The sequence below is a fragment of the Mesoplodon bidens genome (genome assembly GCF_964165515.1).
Source record: "Mesoplodon bidens genome assembly, chromosome: 4".
NCBI lineage: Eukaryota > Metazoa > Chordata > Mammalia > Artiodactyla > Ziphiidae > Mesoplodon > Mesoplodon bidens.
The window spans coordinates 41,517,701-41,533,552 of record NC_138160.1 but is presented as its reverse complement, the minus strand read 5'-3'; the positions used below and the strand labels follow the sequence as shown (position 1 = coordinate 41,533,552).

The 15,852-nt window shown below is 38.9% G+C and overlaps 1 protein-coding gene across 1 annotated transcript in view; it reads right to left on the bottom strand.

The window, feature by feature from the left end:
- Positions 1–15,852, bottom strand: part of ITGA1 (integrin subunit alpha 1) — a 163,429-nt gene that overhangs the window by 75,980 nt on the left and 71,597 nt on the right. The window contains exons 4-6 of the mRNA XM_081230400.1: positions 14,641–14,729; positions 14,422–14,533; positions 13,683–13,810 (exon numbers count right to left, since the gene is read on the bottom strand). Of these exons, the coding sequence (XP_081086526.1) occupies positions 13,683–13,810; positions 14,422–14,533; positions 14,641–14,729 (329 nt within the window). The remainder of the gene's footprint in view (positions 1–13,682; positions 13,811–14,421; positions 14,534–14,640; positions 14,730–15,852) is intronic.

Sequence of the window (15,852 nt, the reverse complement as noted above, 5' to 3'; positions counted from 1 at the left end):
GTGCGCGGGCCCCTCACTATCGCAGCCTCTCCTGCTGCGGAGCACAGGCTCCAGACGCGCAGGCTCAGCAATTGTGGCCCACGGGCCCAGCCGCACCGCGGCATGTGGGATCCTCCCGGACCGGGGCACGAACCCGTGTCCCCTGCATCGGCAGGCAGACTCTTAACCACTGCACCACCAGGGAAGCCCCTATCCTATATTTTTACTGCTTTTTTTTTAGCTTTCTTTCCTAACTTATTCAAATTATAGTAACAGAAATTAGTACCACATTTTATAAATGAAGAAGCTGAGTTTAAAAAACCTCACTTTCCATAATGAAAAGGCAGAAGGAGGCCTAGTCTAGGATGTGTCTCCTTCACCTCTATTTTGTCTCAGTAAAAACTCACCTCGCCCAAATCCCCTCATTTTCTTTTTTTTTTCTAGTCATATTTTGTTTTTTAGGTGCTCATGTTAAATCTTTATAGGTGTAAACTCACTTGTTACAGCACATAGAATTATGTTCCCACTTAAGTCTCCTCTTTTATTTTTAAATTAAAAACTTTCTTTTTTAAAAAATTGACAGATAGCTGACTTCCCCCCATTCTCTAATCACCTCAGCTTTTGCTAAATGCTGCTGCCACTACATGGCCACTCAGTGAGTTCAGGTAGTTAGCTAGCCAACTGAGATACATTAGAAAATACGATAAAACAGACAAACAAGATACATTAGACAATATGATAAAACAGACAAACAAACAAGTAAATAGATCATTTTTTTAAAAAGAAATAGGATATACGAATCCTTCCTTAGAATTGCTGAATCAGATATCAGATAAATAAGAAATAATTAGAGAACATATGCGAGTATAAGAAAAGGTACACCGTAAGCTGAATAAACACAAAATCTGCTCAATCGGTGTCCAGGTTAGGTTTGCTCTTTGACTGTATCTTTCACCTAATATCTGTCACCATCTGTTCCAAGACTATGTGCTGTTATAATTGGAAAAAGACAACTATTAGTTTCCCATGACTCCAATTCAGGTTATTTCCTTGACAGTTAAATGTTATGTACAGTTATCTGTTACTCTCTGAATAGACTTAAAATTCTTTTCCCAATGACCCTAACAGCTTTTAATTAGTAATCCAGGGAGACACTGAATAATTATTAAGGGAAACCATGTAGGTTTGACATTGTCTTTGTATATATAAATGCTCAGGGTAAATAAAAGTAAAATGATTTTTTTTTTTTTTTTTCTTTTTGCGGTATGCGGGCCTCTCACTGTTGTGGCCTCTCCCGTTGCGGAGCACAGGCTCCGGATGCGCAGGCCCAGCGGCCATGGCTCACGGGCCCAGCCGCTCCGCGGCATATGGGATCCTCCCAGACCGGGGCACGAACCCGTATCCCCTGCATCGGCAGGCGGACTCTCAACCACAAGTAAAATGATTTTTTTACTTCGATAATCATTATACCTAACTTATGGTACCAAGGTGAATAAATGCTGCTGTGGAAGTTAATTGCTCATCTATTCAGGGTGTCTTACAGAGTTGGTTTTGTTTTACTTCTCTTTGTTTAGATTTGATTAAGCAGGAGACTAAAGAACTTTGAAAACTGTCACTCCTGTCATTATTCTTGGACATTTTACTACCTGGATTAATCTATTGAACACCCTAGTCTCTCATTTCTTTGACTTCCCTGGCTTTAGTAATATTTTCCTCTAGTTTGCCTATGTTATCCACTTCCAAGGTCTTAGCCTTCACCTTGTCATCTGGAAAAATTGCAGCACCTCAATCTCAATGTCAAGTGTTCTTCTCTCTGATCATTAACTTTGGCTCATTTACCTAGTATATCCAATTCATCAATTCCTTGACCACATTAAGATGTCTAATTAATTCACAGATCTTATCTTTTTTTTTTTTTTTGTACCCAGCCTAGATTCCATGATCCATCACCATAATCATTTACTTGCAAACATTTAACTACTTTAACCTTTTTTCCCCCCATTAACTAACTTGGCTAACTTCCAACTCTGGTTAAGTTCAAATATCTCTTTCTCTGTGTGTGATCCTATGACACTGAATTTTGTTAGACAAAAGTCACATACCTTGTAGACTGGTCTCATTTTAAAGTTTTGCACATGAATCCCAAATGCGGTTGCACATAGCACTGCCCAACAATCCTACTACATTTTACTAATGAGTGTACTGTTCCCTTCGATCAAATTTTAGTGATAAGCTATTAACTCCTCAGGAAAAAAATAGCATCTCATTTATACATGGGGAGGAGCTCACATGAGAAGAGATGGAAGTCATGCCAACTAAATAAGGCTGCTTTGTGATGTAACATTTTACATTTACAACACACCTTCCATATCTCATAGAACATACTATGAACTGATTACTATGAATTGGATTATCTGGAAAAATTATCTTCACACCAGGAACAGCAGAAGATGTAACACCTTGGTATGTCAGAGATCAGTGCTTTATATCTTCTATCTCTCTTATTACTTAACATATATCTCACTTTCATAAGCTTATTTTTTGTGAATGTTAGGATATAAGAGAACTTATAACTGCCTGTTCCCTTACCCTTTCTGTACACTTTGCTTCTAACAGCTCCACCTGAGACTTTCCCCAGATGACTGTCCTTGGACTGCTAGAGCTGCTTTGCCCCAAAGGTTCAAAGAGTCAGAAGTGCCTGGGAGTTTTCTCCCTCTTCACCCCTTGCCCTGATCCATAGGTAATGCCTGAGTGCAGGAAAATGCAAGACCAGCCCCTTGACTTAACTTGGAGCCCCTTCCAGATCAGGCTGAGGCCTTGACTTCACCTGGACTCACATGCTTTCTTGTCCTCTGTGGCTGCTCTGTTTTGTTCCCCCAAATCCCTTCCTATTTTCTTTTGGAAGCACTCCCTTCATGAATTGCTATCACTTGACTCCTCCTCTCAGAGTTTGTTTCTGGGGAACTGGATCTAAGGCAGCTATTATCTATGTTTCTGCACTCCTTCTTCAGCCCAGGCCAGACATCATTGCCTTGAACCTGGACCACGGCAGTCACGGGTCTTTCCACTGCTGATCTCCCTCCCTCCATTTCCACTTCCTCAAATTCTTCTACATATTTTTTTTTTTTTGCGGTTCACAGGCCTCTCACTGTTGTGGCCTCTCCCGTTGCGGAGCACAGGCTCCTGACGCGCAAGCCCAGTGGCCATGGCTCACGGGCCCAGCCACTCCGCGGCATGTGGGATCTTCCCGGACCGGGGCACGAACCCGTGTCCCCTACATCGGCAGGCTGACTCTCAACCACTGCGCCACCAGGCAAGCCCCCTTCTACATATTAATAGTAGATTAACTGTCTTTAAATTCTGCTTTTATCATGTGTCTTCCTTGTTCAAAAACTCTAATAACTCTTCATTGCCTACATCAAGGACTTTGAAATATACTTTAAAAGAGAATTGTACTTTAATTCAAATAGAAAGTAGATAAAGCTTCAAGCTGATTCTTGAATACTAGGCCTATAGGTTAAAATTCAGTTTTTTCCTCCTGACTTTCAGCCACTCAACAGTCTGGCCCTACCTTCTTTATTCATCCTCATCTTCAGGACTCCTCAGGATGAACTCTATCCAGACCAAATGCGCTTCCTTTTCCCTCCAACTAAGCTAAGTCTACCCATTCGGTAAGATTCAATTCAAGTTTCACTTTCTCTGCAGCTTTGTCCACCTAGTTGCCGAGAGTCCATACTGATCTTCCCCTTCTTCAAACTGTGAAGCAAACTTGTCTGTGCTGCTCCTGTGAGCCCTGTGTTTTTCTCAACTTTTGCATGCGTGCTTTATCTCCCAACTCCATTATAAGTTAGGAAGGGGCAAGCAGGGGTAAAGAGCATGGACTACATCATAGCTTTTGGTATTCTCTTATCCTGTACCACTGTTTTGCTTTGCTCACAGTTGACCCTCATACATTCTTACTAGATGACTATAACATTTCACATAGGCAAGTAGAAAACTGAGATAGTAGGGAAATAATGATAAACAGAAAAAGAGAGATATAAAGAAGTGTGGGAAATTAGAAGAGTGGGCAGTGGGAACTCACATCTCAGAAAAATGACATTCAGTGTAGGTCTCCGGCTGACACAGGGGTTCTTATTTCCTTAGGAACTAGATAGAATAAGGTCAGCTATGTCTTGCCCAGAAAAGGGTGCCATTTATTAATTGTCATCACAGGAGAATGCTCAAATCACAAAACATATATAATGCTTTGCTGAGTACTGGTGAGACCCACTTTAGTGGAAATAGTTTCAGTCCCAGCTTAGTTTATAATTTAAGGCAGGTGAAACAGATTTGTACTAGCATAATGGGTATACATGCATCTACAACCGAGTCAAATAAGTATGAGAATTAAATAATGAGATAAAAAGTGATGAACACACATGGTGAGGAAACAGGGGGAGAGAGAATCACAAGGCCCTCATGGAGGAAGGAGGATCCAGGTTTCTGAATGAGCTACCCAGGTAAAGAACAGACAGCAGAGTATGATAGTAGAATGGGAGGAAGCAAAGCAGGCTTGAGCCTGGGAAATCTGTCAAGGATGATCATTAAAGACATTTAAATCATTCCAGAATTTGCGGAAAGATAAACAATCAATAATCACCATATTTGACTTGAAGTGGCCAATTGCATTGGAATGGTACAAGACCCAGAGGGTGGAGTTAAGTAGAGAGCTGGTGAGGAATAGTAAAGATGGAAAGATTCTAGGCATTTTTGCTAAATGCAAAAAAGTAGGCAGAGATGGCAGCTAAAAGGAGAAACTGAGTTAAATGAGGGCTTTCTTTAAGGGAGAATGGATAGAGCAGCTTATGGCATCAGTAAAAGAGTAGATGAAAATAGTAACAGTAGATTCTTACAAAGGGGGGATAAACCACAGTAGAAAGAAAAGTTACTTTTCAGAGACAACTGTAAGGAACACATTTAGCTCCTGGGGAGATGCAGTTTGAACTTCTTGATTAAGCAGTTGTAATTACAATCTAAGTCCAAAGAGAAGTAAGAGCTGATTCACATTATAGCATAAACCAGGCACACAACTGGCTGAGGATTCTGTTACATGAACAAGAGGTTTGTAACACTTAGAACTTTCCATTTAAACATAAAATTTGCAATCATGTTTCAGATAATCCCGAAACTAATATTCCCTTACCCTTTTCCAGGGAATACTAACTTTCTCAGTTGCTAGGTATGAGTTTTTAAAAAGAGTCCATGATCAAATTAATCTTGGAAAGCAATTGTTAATACAAAGTATAACAGTTTCTCTGTCTCTGTCTGTCTGCCTCCCTCTGCTATTTATATTAAGTTAAAAAATGCCACAAATTTCAAATGGAGCAAAAGAGCAAGGCTTTCTCTCACTCCTGCATTGCTCTACTCTGACTCATAAGTGGATTCTTTTGAGAGTGCTCCCGGAATCTTTAATATGAAAACATGCATTGTGAATCACGAATTGGAAGCCCTGATGTATTTTATTTTTATTTAAGAGAATATTTTTTTGTAGGGAACATATTCAACACCTCAAACAACATAGCTTGGAAAATATTGCTTTATTCTAATATTGAGTTATCTACCCGTAAAGATCAATTAATTGTTCTGCTTTATTCACCCTTGTTATATTTATGGCACACTGTCATGCATTGCAGTTATCCAAATACAAGACTTTACTTCATTTCTAAGTTGGAAGATTTTCAGGATTAGGGACAAAGTATGAGAGTCTGTTATTTATATTGCTATCACATCTAGCGTAATACTTGACCAATAAGATACTTCATAAATATCTGCTAAATTAAAATGAGTTAATTATCCAAATGGCTTTTTCTCTTTTGAGGGTAGAAAAGAACAAGGAGGAAAGTGAGTGTGAGGAATATGGAAGGAATGATGCTGTTAGAAATCACAAAAATCACGAATTTTTTTCTCATAAAACTTAAAGTCACAGCAGAATGACAAGGGAGTTTTTTAAAAAAGAGAAGTGTTTAAAATAGCTATTAAGTATACTGAGTCAAAGAATCAGGAAGGAATGGAATTATTTCCTCATTTAGAATTATACGATTACCTTGTATTCTTAAGTTAGAGTGATAACACCAGCGCCTAAATTTTAATGCCCCAAATGAGCTAAGTTTCTGGGTTTTCATTCAACAATTAACATTATCCAATCAATAGCTTCTTTAGGGGTGTAATGACAGGGAAGCACAGTAAAGCTTTCTGTGTTTCTGTAGGATGCACAACTGCTTAATCTGATAACAGCTCAGACTTTGCATCTGGTCATTTTATGTTTCTTTTTACCAAAGTAAGGTGCAAAAGCCCTGCCCTACAACATGCTTCTACTGCAATTAAGTGAGAGTATGAATGTGGTGGTAATACAGCCTGCAATCCAAATTAACTGTCAACACAAACCATTCAAGGCTGTGTTAGCTGAAACCTGGCTGCACCTTTGTCACTATGGAGAGGGATGAACAGGACTGGTTCACAGGTAGATGAAATGATTCCTCAGAAACACAAATAAAGTCGGTAAATTAAAGATGTAGGTCCTGGGCTTCCCTGGTGGCGCAGTGGTTAAGAATCCACCTGCCAATGCTGGGGACATGGGTTTAAGCCCTGGTCCAGGAAGATCCCACATGGCGCAGAGCAACTAAGCCTGTGCGCCACAACTACTGAAGCCCGCGCGCATAGAGCCCGTGCTCCACAACGAGAAGCCACCGCAATGAGAAGCCCACGCACCACAATGAAAAGTAGCCCCCGCTCACCACAACTAGAGAAAGCCCCTGCGCAGCAACGGAGGCCCAATGCAACCAAAAATAAATAAATAAAATAAATAAATTTATTTGGAAAAAAAAAGATGTAGGTCCTAAGAAAAGGATGTCTTTAGCTGGTCTCTTGCTTGATGGAAGATGCTGCAATAAAATTGACCCATGCTCAAAAATGTAAGGCTAGAAGATGTTAAAATGGGGAAGACTATGGGAGAAATCAGGACCAGAGGTGAATGGGGCTAGATGTGTTGAACACCTGCAAAGAAAAGCCTGAAACACAATGTAAAGGGGAATCTGGGGTGTCCCCCAAAAACAAGTCTCTTCTAGCTGAGTGAGAGATGGTGGTCAGTACAATAATGATTTTTAACACAAGGAGAAATTAAAAATTCCAGAAACTACATTTTTCCAACATAAATGACTTGCCTCCTACGTGCTAGGCAGTGCAGGAAACTCTGAGCTGTATTCCATAAATAAAAGGATTAAGGCACAATGCTGTCATTGTGGAATTCACATTCCACCAGGAGAGACGCACTCACGAAACAAAAAGCGATGCCACTGAGAGATGAGAGCAGTGGACGAAGGGTGTGTAAATGCTGTGGGAATACGGAGGTGAAGGGATTTTTCTTGGGAAGGGTTGGGGGAATAACCACAGAAAAGGACAGAGAAAGTGACCCTTGAACTGAGTCTCAGAAGTTTACCTCGCACAGGGGGCCTGGGGTGGAGAAGGGCTTTCCGGGCAGAGAGAATCACGAGAGCATAGAGCAACGTGTTCAGGGAAGGCCAGGGTAAGAGTGGCTACAGGGCAAGAGGGGAAGGAGGCAGGAGACAGTCGAATGACAGCCACTAGGTGACGAACGTCTTATAAGTCACTGGAGAGCTTGGGTATTATTCCACAGGCAAGGATAGGAGATTTTTATTCAGGGAAATTCCATGATCTGGACTCTACATGGGAAAAATAACTCAGATGAGTGTTGAATGGAGGTAGAGGACAACGGAGACCAGAACGCTAGTGCAGAGGAAGATTCACCACATTCACAACATCACTTTCAGAAACGACATCCTGACTGACAAGGATATGGCTGCCCATCTCAGACAGGTTTCTTCTCAGACCTCCAAACAGTGAATCAGCCCTCATAGTTTAGGCTCCTAGGGAAATGGCCATAAAATGTGTCGTAAAAAGAAAGATAAATAAAATTCTTAAAATTTAATGAATTTCCCTCTTTTATTTTGCCTGGTTTAATATTATGCTATACTCTTGATAGGAACAGTCTAGACATTGTTCCATTAGTATATTTCACTTTTATATCAAGCCTCACAATTTACTGCTTTTATTTAGGGTAATGCACTTGTATATGGCATATTTATATCATTCTCATTTACTATTAAAAGCAATGTTATGTTTAGGTATTGAGGATCAATAAGACCTCCATAACGTTTATACCATCATATCTTTTATGGCAAGCTCAGAGTGTTTCAGGTTTGTTTTTATAGGTGGTTTTTTACAGAACAATTTTATAGCCTTTACTCTGTCTTGGGTAAAAAACTGGTTTGCAAAAGTTCCTTGACTATGTTTGCAAAAAGTGTTAATGGGACTGCACAGAAACATGGGAGAAACTTTGAGAAACTATTTAGGGTGAATGTTTTTGTCACTTGCATTGCATTTTCCTAATGTATACTAATTGTCATATGGAAACTTGAATGAAAGTTTTAAAATTTATTTTCCTTCCTTCCTTCCTTCCCCCTTCCTTTCTTCCTCCCTTCCTCCCTTCCTTTTTTTTTTTTTTCTGTTGAGGTGAAAATTACTTCCAGAAACATTCCATATCTTTGAGACTCCTTTCCAATAACTGCAATTACTAAATGAAAAATCTGTGACTGCAGAGAGTAGGCCATAATATTTGATCTTTACCTTTGTATCAAGTGAATAATTGTAATTAATATCGATATAACAAACAAGAACTCATGAGGTATAACTAGAATGTAAATTTTTTTTTTTTGGCCCATGATCCCTTAAAACTTATTTAGGGTGAAATTCTTCTACTCTCACTGGATGGAAAGATAAATGTCTTATGACTTTTATTATTTTTAGTTTTAAAATGTCTGTTTAAAAAAAGCTCTATATTTTAATTTAGGTTGTACCACATGAAAGTGCTATATTTGTAGGTCAAAAAAGGATCAAACAGCAACAATTTCATATGGTTCAGCCTAAACTAAAACAAAATCAATAAGACAAAATATCAAAGTTGATTTATAGTTAAATCGTCTCTCCTCCCCCTACTAAAGCTTATGGGAGGTGAGAAGCCTGTAGTTGAGGGAGGGGCATGACTAGCTGTTTATTTGTTTCTCTGTTCCTCTTCTCTCAGACTGCTGACTATAATATCTGACATCTCCACCGATGGAGGGAGGGAAGATAAATACAGGGTACAGAAATTCGTACTTGACAGGTGCTGTCCTAAGATGGAGTAGGTGCTAACAGGTGTTATCTTTCTGGTGGGCTCTTTGGAGATCTCCCTTCACCTGCATCCTTGTCTGAGTGAATGCATGTCACTACTGTGGTCCCTAGGAATCAGGGATAGCTTCGGCTGTTCTGTGCAGAGGCCTCCACTTACTTCCAGGAGATTCTATGGACAGGAGCTAACAGGATTCCATAATGATCCATGGGAAACACATTCTTTGTACGGACAACTCTGGGTGTGAGGCCAATCCCACTGCCTTAACTCGCCCGTCAGCAGCCAGACAGCTATCTTGCCCTTTAGATATTTCAGGCAGGAGTCAGACAGTCATCAACTGCATGTCCCAACTTTCATAGACACACACCAATCTCACTGTATGATCTCACTGAAGCCTTTCTCACTAGGCTCTTTCTACAGAGAAATCCACTTCACAAATCTGTCAACTTCATTCTTAATGCCTTTATATCCTTGATATGGGTGAGGAGTTTAAAGAGTCCTGTCTCTAGCTCATAACTTTCCATCTTTGCGTCTTCTTCTGGGCAGTATCTCTTGAAATTCATTTTTATATTTAAGTAGGGGAAGTTAATTCTGCCAATCTTAGGGCAGGATTGGGTGCTTCAATGGAAAACAAACAAAAACAAAAGACAAAAAAAAACCCTTATTTAAACTATGTTATCAATAAATCAGGAAAAAAATGATTGTTAAAATAAATTGTCTATGTTTTTCGAGAGAATTACTGTAAGACCACATGAAAGAAAAGCGTACATTTTAGTACACATTTCCTTGAAGTGAAAGTATCTTTCCAAATTTCTATGAATGAATTTCTTGTCTGACTCCAATGAAGGAAGGTCAGATTTAAAGGGTATTTAAATGTGTTGTACTTAAAACACTATTAAATACAGTTTGGCAAAAGTGATGGCTTAGTAAATGCCCTTCTCAATCCCTTTTGTTTAGAGAGTTACTTATAAAACTAGTCATTAAAGCAGAAACTAATAAAAAAAAAGAAAAAAAACCTAGTCATTAATACAACTTAAACCAACACAGAAAAAGATTAGAAATGACTAAAGTATAAACACTAAAGCCTAACATATAAATAATATACTTGAAAGAATACTAAAATGCCAGTTATAGAAAAAGTCTCATTAAATGTCCACCTATCAGAGAAAAATACAAAAATACATTCATTATGATACACACATTTATTCAACAGGTGCTCATTAAAGGGCTACTATGTCACAGCAAAGCACTGGGCTGGCCACTGACAAGGATAAAAAGAGATATAAAGGCTTCAGTCTTGAGGTCCCTGTAATCTGGAGGGTGCAGCAAAGCAGACACACACACCACACACATCAATTTAATAATGCATTTAATCCACTGTTTCTCAAATTTAACCTATTTAAGAATCATGTGGGTTGCTTACTTAAAATGCAGGCTCTGTGGCCCCACCCTCAGAGATTCTGATTCTTAAAGTCTGGGGTACAGTCCAAGTACCTCTGGGATTCAGAAGCAGGAATTCCACGAGCCACATCTGGAGAAACATTGCTTTTTACAGAGGCTCCATGAAGGCAGTGGCCACATCTGTCTATTCTCCACAATTATCCAAGCCCTCACACAGAGCCTGGTACATAGTAAATCCTCAGGAAAAACAAGTGAATAAATGAATGAATGAGTCTGGCTAAGCTCCATAATGAGTGATACAAGCAAAATGTGACATAAAAACTCAGCAATTTAAGCAGCTCCTCTGCAGATGCTACAAATGACTCAGTGCACAGGATTGCATTCTGAAATCTTCCTCTGAGGAATGGGGTCATGGAACCAAGGAAATGTGACCTGACTCTTCTCAGGGTAAGTTTGTGTCCCTCCCATTCACTGGCAGCATCTAGACCCCAGGGATCGTCCCCATTCCTCTGAATAGAGCCACTGTTTCCTCCCAGAAAGACATAAAACTCCATGAAGCCCACTCAGGAAGGCTGGAATTCCACTGGTGCTGGACAGAATAGCTCCTCTATTGGGACTCTCACTACTGAGATGTAAAATTAATTATAGTTCTCATAGATGGAAACATCAAATCTGCAGCAGAATGGGTTGAGTATATAAGCAATTGATTGTTAGCTATTTCTTTACAAAACTGAGCCACGGGCATAGATCTCCACTGAAGCAGTGATTATTCCTCTAAAACAGCCTTGTAGGTTTGATTCCTGAAGCTGTGGAGAAACTTCAAACATGTCATAGCTGCACAAATTTCCACAAATAGCTACAAAAACATTAATTTTTATAGTGTAATAGATAAATTTAAAAGTAAAATCAAATATTCAGATGACTAAAAATGAATACAAATTTAAAAATATTCCAAGGCTGTCATTAGCTTTGGAAAGAAAGGATTGGATAAGAAGGTAAAATGGGGTGGATAAAACAGGTGGAAGGGAGGAAAACTCATTGTGGGGAACGTGTTGAGAGAGGGGAGACCTGTGATCAGCAGTTTGAATTTAGGTATGTCGGTGCAGGCAACGGAGCACCAAGAGTCATGGCCTGCTTCCAACCAGGGGGCTGGCCGAGGAGGCACAGGGACAAAGGACTAGAGACCACTGTTTAGGGCCATCAGATGGCACCTGCTCTGAAACTTCTCTAGAAGTAGAGATCTCAGAAAGGAAAGACAGCTGCACTGCAGTTGGAGAGCTGTGTGTTCAAATCTGCCATCAACAAGCAAGAGACCCTGCACAAGTCACTTAGCTTCTGAGGTCCCCTCCATCAATTGAGATTTGGGGCTAAATGACCTCTAAGACCCCTTCCAGCTATAATTTTATGGCTCTATGAAATCTTATTGACCAAGGAGAGAAAGGATAAGGGAGGAGAGGAAAGGAAGAAGGGAGAGAAGTTCTCAGAAGGGAAAAAAAGGGGTCCACGTGGAACACGTATTGTACAAAAAGGAGGAGCAGGTCACCATTCTGAGTGGTCTTCTAAAGGATGCAGGCCACCTGATGCCCTGTAGCAAGAAGAAGGCTAATATCCTCTCCAAACTTCCAGCAATCCACTTGGGAAGATGACTGCAGATAAGAAGCTTGCATCAAGGAAAACTTACATTTTGTGATATGATTATAAGAAAAGTACAATCTCCTATAATAATTTTACTCTGATTTCAAGAAGTTCCCTATTGTCCACTGGGATATACACAACATTACCCCTCACCTAGGTCTCTAAAGAGATCCATTCAACCTTGGAATACAGCCATATGACATTTCACTTTGAAGTTTGAGTTCTAATTTGCAATTTTCAACTACCATCCTTTTGGGAAAATGTATGATATGTATATATTATAAAATATATAATATATGTTTTAGATATGTGTTATATAAATATATATTATAAAATAAAATTATGTTATATATTTAAAATAAACATAAAAGTATAAAAATATATATACACACAGATACAAAAATATAAAATACATATACACAGATACATGTATGTATATATACATATGCATGAGTGTACATATATGTATGTGTATACATAGGTATACATACACATATATGTGTATATAGATGTGTGTGTCTATTTATATTTTTATTTTAATGCAGGTGTGACAAATATTAATGCGGTCATACAACTTTTTCAGTGCCCCAGAAATTTTTCCAAGAGTAGAGCTCTCAGAGAAAAAGCAAAGAACCCTGGATTGCGTGTGCAGCCCAGTCGTCTCCTGTGCTCTCCTGAGGTCCCCAGACTCTGCAACAGCCATTTTTTGACTCTGATTCTAGTGTTAATTCCTACCCTCAAGGCACTGTGCTCGCTTTGACATTTAATTTTCCTATTATCCATTGCATCTTATCCATATTTTAAGCCATGTGGCCATATAATATTAATGAACATTAGACTGATTAAACCCAAACTCACTGTCTAAAGTGGAAGAGCCATGTGAGAAGTTCCACCTTATATAGTGGCAATAAAGGGGGATGTGTTTACAAACAGAGACTCACGGGGAGAAAAACACCCAATTATTCAACTTACTGCAGCTAAAGCCTGGAGCATTTGCTTTTTACTTAAGAAAAGAAATCATTAAATGTAGGGGAAAATAGACTTACAGCAGTATCCTGTGGCCAATTCCTAATTTATCTGTACAACAGGAGAAAAGACACTATGATGGCATATCAGAATAGTTTCTACAAATTCTGAAACCCTGCTCTGATATTACCAAAGGTGGCTATGCTTATTTTATAATTAAGAATTAAATTATGATTTTATAGATATCTATAGGGAATATTTTTTCAGAGCATTGAAAATGCAGCTTTCATAATACTTTCTGCTTAGAAAATAAACAGCCTGCCAGTAATGTGCAGGAATAAGAACAGGGCTATGGAATACAAAGCTCATCCTAAATTTTAGCTTTATTGATTAATTTATTTTCAGAATAATTTGTCATTAAAACTCCATGCATTTGTATCTTTAGGACAACAGAAATCAAAACATGAAGTCATACCTGTGTCTGTTTAGGACCAATATCCATTCTTTCAAGAAGGTCATTTAAAAAAGCTGTAACACTTTCCCAGGGGTAAATACTGTTGGAACCATCCAGCACTATGACTATGTCCAGCTGAGTGCTGCATTCTGCAAGAAAAAGATTCAATCGTGCAGATTTGGTGTCTATCTTTAGAGGTATATGAAATGTTTTCACAGCTAAAAGGAACTCATTTTAAACGATGAACTGATATCCTACAAAGTGGACACATTACTTTTAAAATCAGAAAAAAGAGTTTTTTAAATCAGAAAAAGAGTGATAAGAAATACTCTTTGCATTCAGTAACAATTGGTTTGGGATTCACATCAAGTAAAACCCATACCTACTTAATTGTAATTAACACTGTCTGAGTTATCTTTGGAAATGTTCTCAATATGAATTCTCTATACAGTTCTCATTCTGTGTATATTTCAAATGAGGTTACTTTTCTCAAAGAAACTCACCCTTTAAATAAAAACAATGTGACAGCTTTAGCTCTGATGTTTAGACGTGACTCTGTAAAGGTTATTTACACTAATATCAATTCCAAAATAGCAGTGAAGTTTTGTTATATATTGGCAAAGCAAACATTTACCTAAATTGGTAATGCTGGTAGCCGAGAAAATACTTCAAGCTTTTTGGTATGCTCCCGTGTATATATATGTCTCACTCATTGCTTACTCTTTTCAAACACTGCACAAACATTGCATAAAATCTGTACCTTGTACAGGGGCAAAGGAGTTCATGACTTGAAATGTGGGGCTGACATCAGAACAGATTCCCGTTGTGTAATGCAAATGTCCACATCTATAGGCATATAAGGGCCCGCATGCCTTTTAAAAAATTAAAGTCATAAGATTAAAAATTATATAACAGATTTTATAAAGATTTATAATATAATTCTTGGTTCATTAACTATCTTTACTCTTCCTTTTCTTACCAGAAACCCTCCATTTGGGTTGGTGACTAAAGTTGATCCAAATGTCATATTCTCCTTTACTTCTGTGACATTGGGAATTGATGTATTAACTAAAAATAGAAGAAACTTTTATGATGGTGGAAAACAAAGTAAAATTAAGTGTCTTCTCATTAAAACATTTTGGTTTTTGTCTCAGAAACTTGGTCTGGATCACTGTCTCACATACTTTTGCTGAACTGTAAAAGAATGCATAACTATCAGGGCAATGAGAAGATGGGACAGCTTTTCACATATTTTTGCTAATTAAAATAAATAAAATATTTAGTCTCATGATATTATAGATGCAAAGGAAACATACAATCATCCAACATGTTGCATCCACATGTTATATATGATGAAACATGATTTCTGGCAAGAAGAAGGAAAATGGGTCGAAGGCCAGAAAAGAAAACTCAAACACAAGATTTTGACCATTAGTTTCACCATCACAGGGACATCAGGAGGGTTACAAAGAAAACTGGAGCAAGATTAGAGCAGTGGTCAGGAAGTTTGGGTAAAGACACAATGAAGGGACTACATTTGACAGAACAAATAAGAATGTTGAGCCTTAAAGCATGCCAACCTGGCAAAAAGCAGTTCCACTCACTCACAATAAAAAAGAAGAAGAAGAAAAAAAAGATTGGACAGGAAAGGCAAAAGCTTCTAAACCCTACTTAGCAGAGTGCTAAAATAATTGAAAGTGGCAAAACTCAAGTTCAAGAAAGATTTGTCTCACTGTTCATGCCTAGAATTTTTACTTACCTTAAGATTACATGTAGATTTAATGGAATGGAAGCAGAGATTCCTGAAAGGTCACAATCACCTCCTAATCTGAGCATTGGTCTTTGTCCCAGAATCCAGTCTGGTTTGCTTTGAAAGCATCTGGAACTGGTCTTGAATAATCTAGATTAGAATTTTTATACTACCGTTGACCCAGGATGAGCATTCCTGGGACATTAGGGACTACAGCAGAAACTTCCGTACTGTTCTTGGTGTAGCCAACATCTTCACACTAATGTTAAAACTCGGGCTTCCCTGGTGGTGCAGTGGTTGAGAGTCCGCCTGCCGATGCAGGGGACATGGGTTCGTGTCCCGGTCCGGGAGGATCCCACATGCCGCGGAGCGGCTGGGCCCGTGAGCCGTGGCCGCTGAGCCTGAGCGTCCAGAGCCTGTGCTCCACAACGGGAGAGGCCA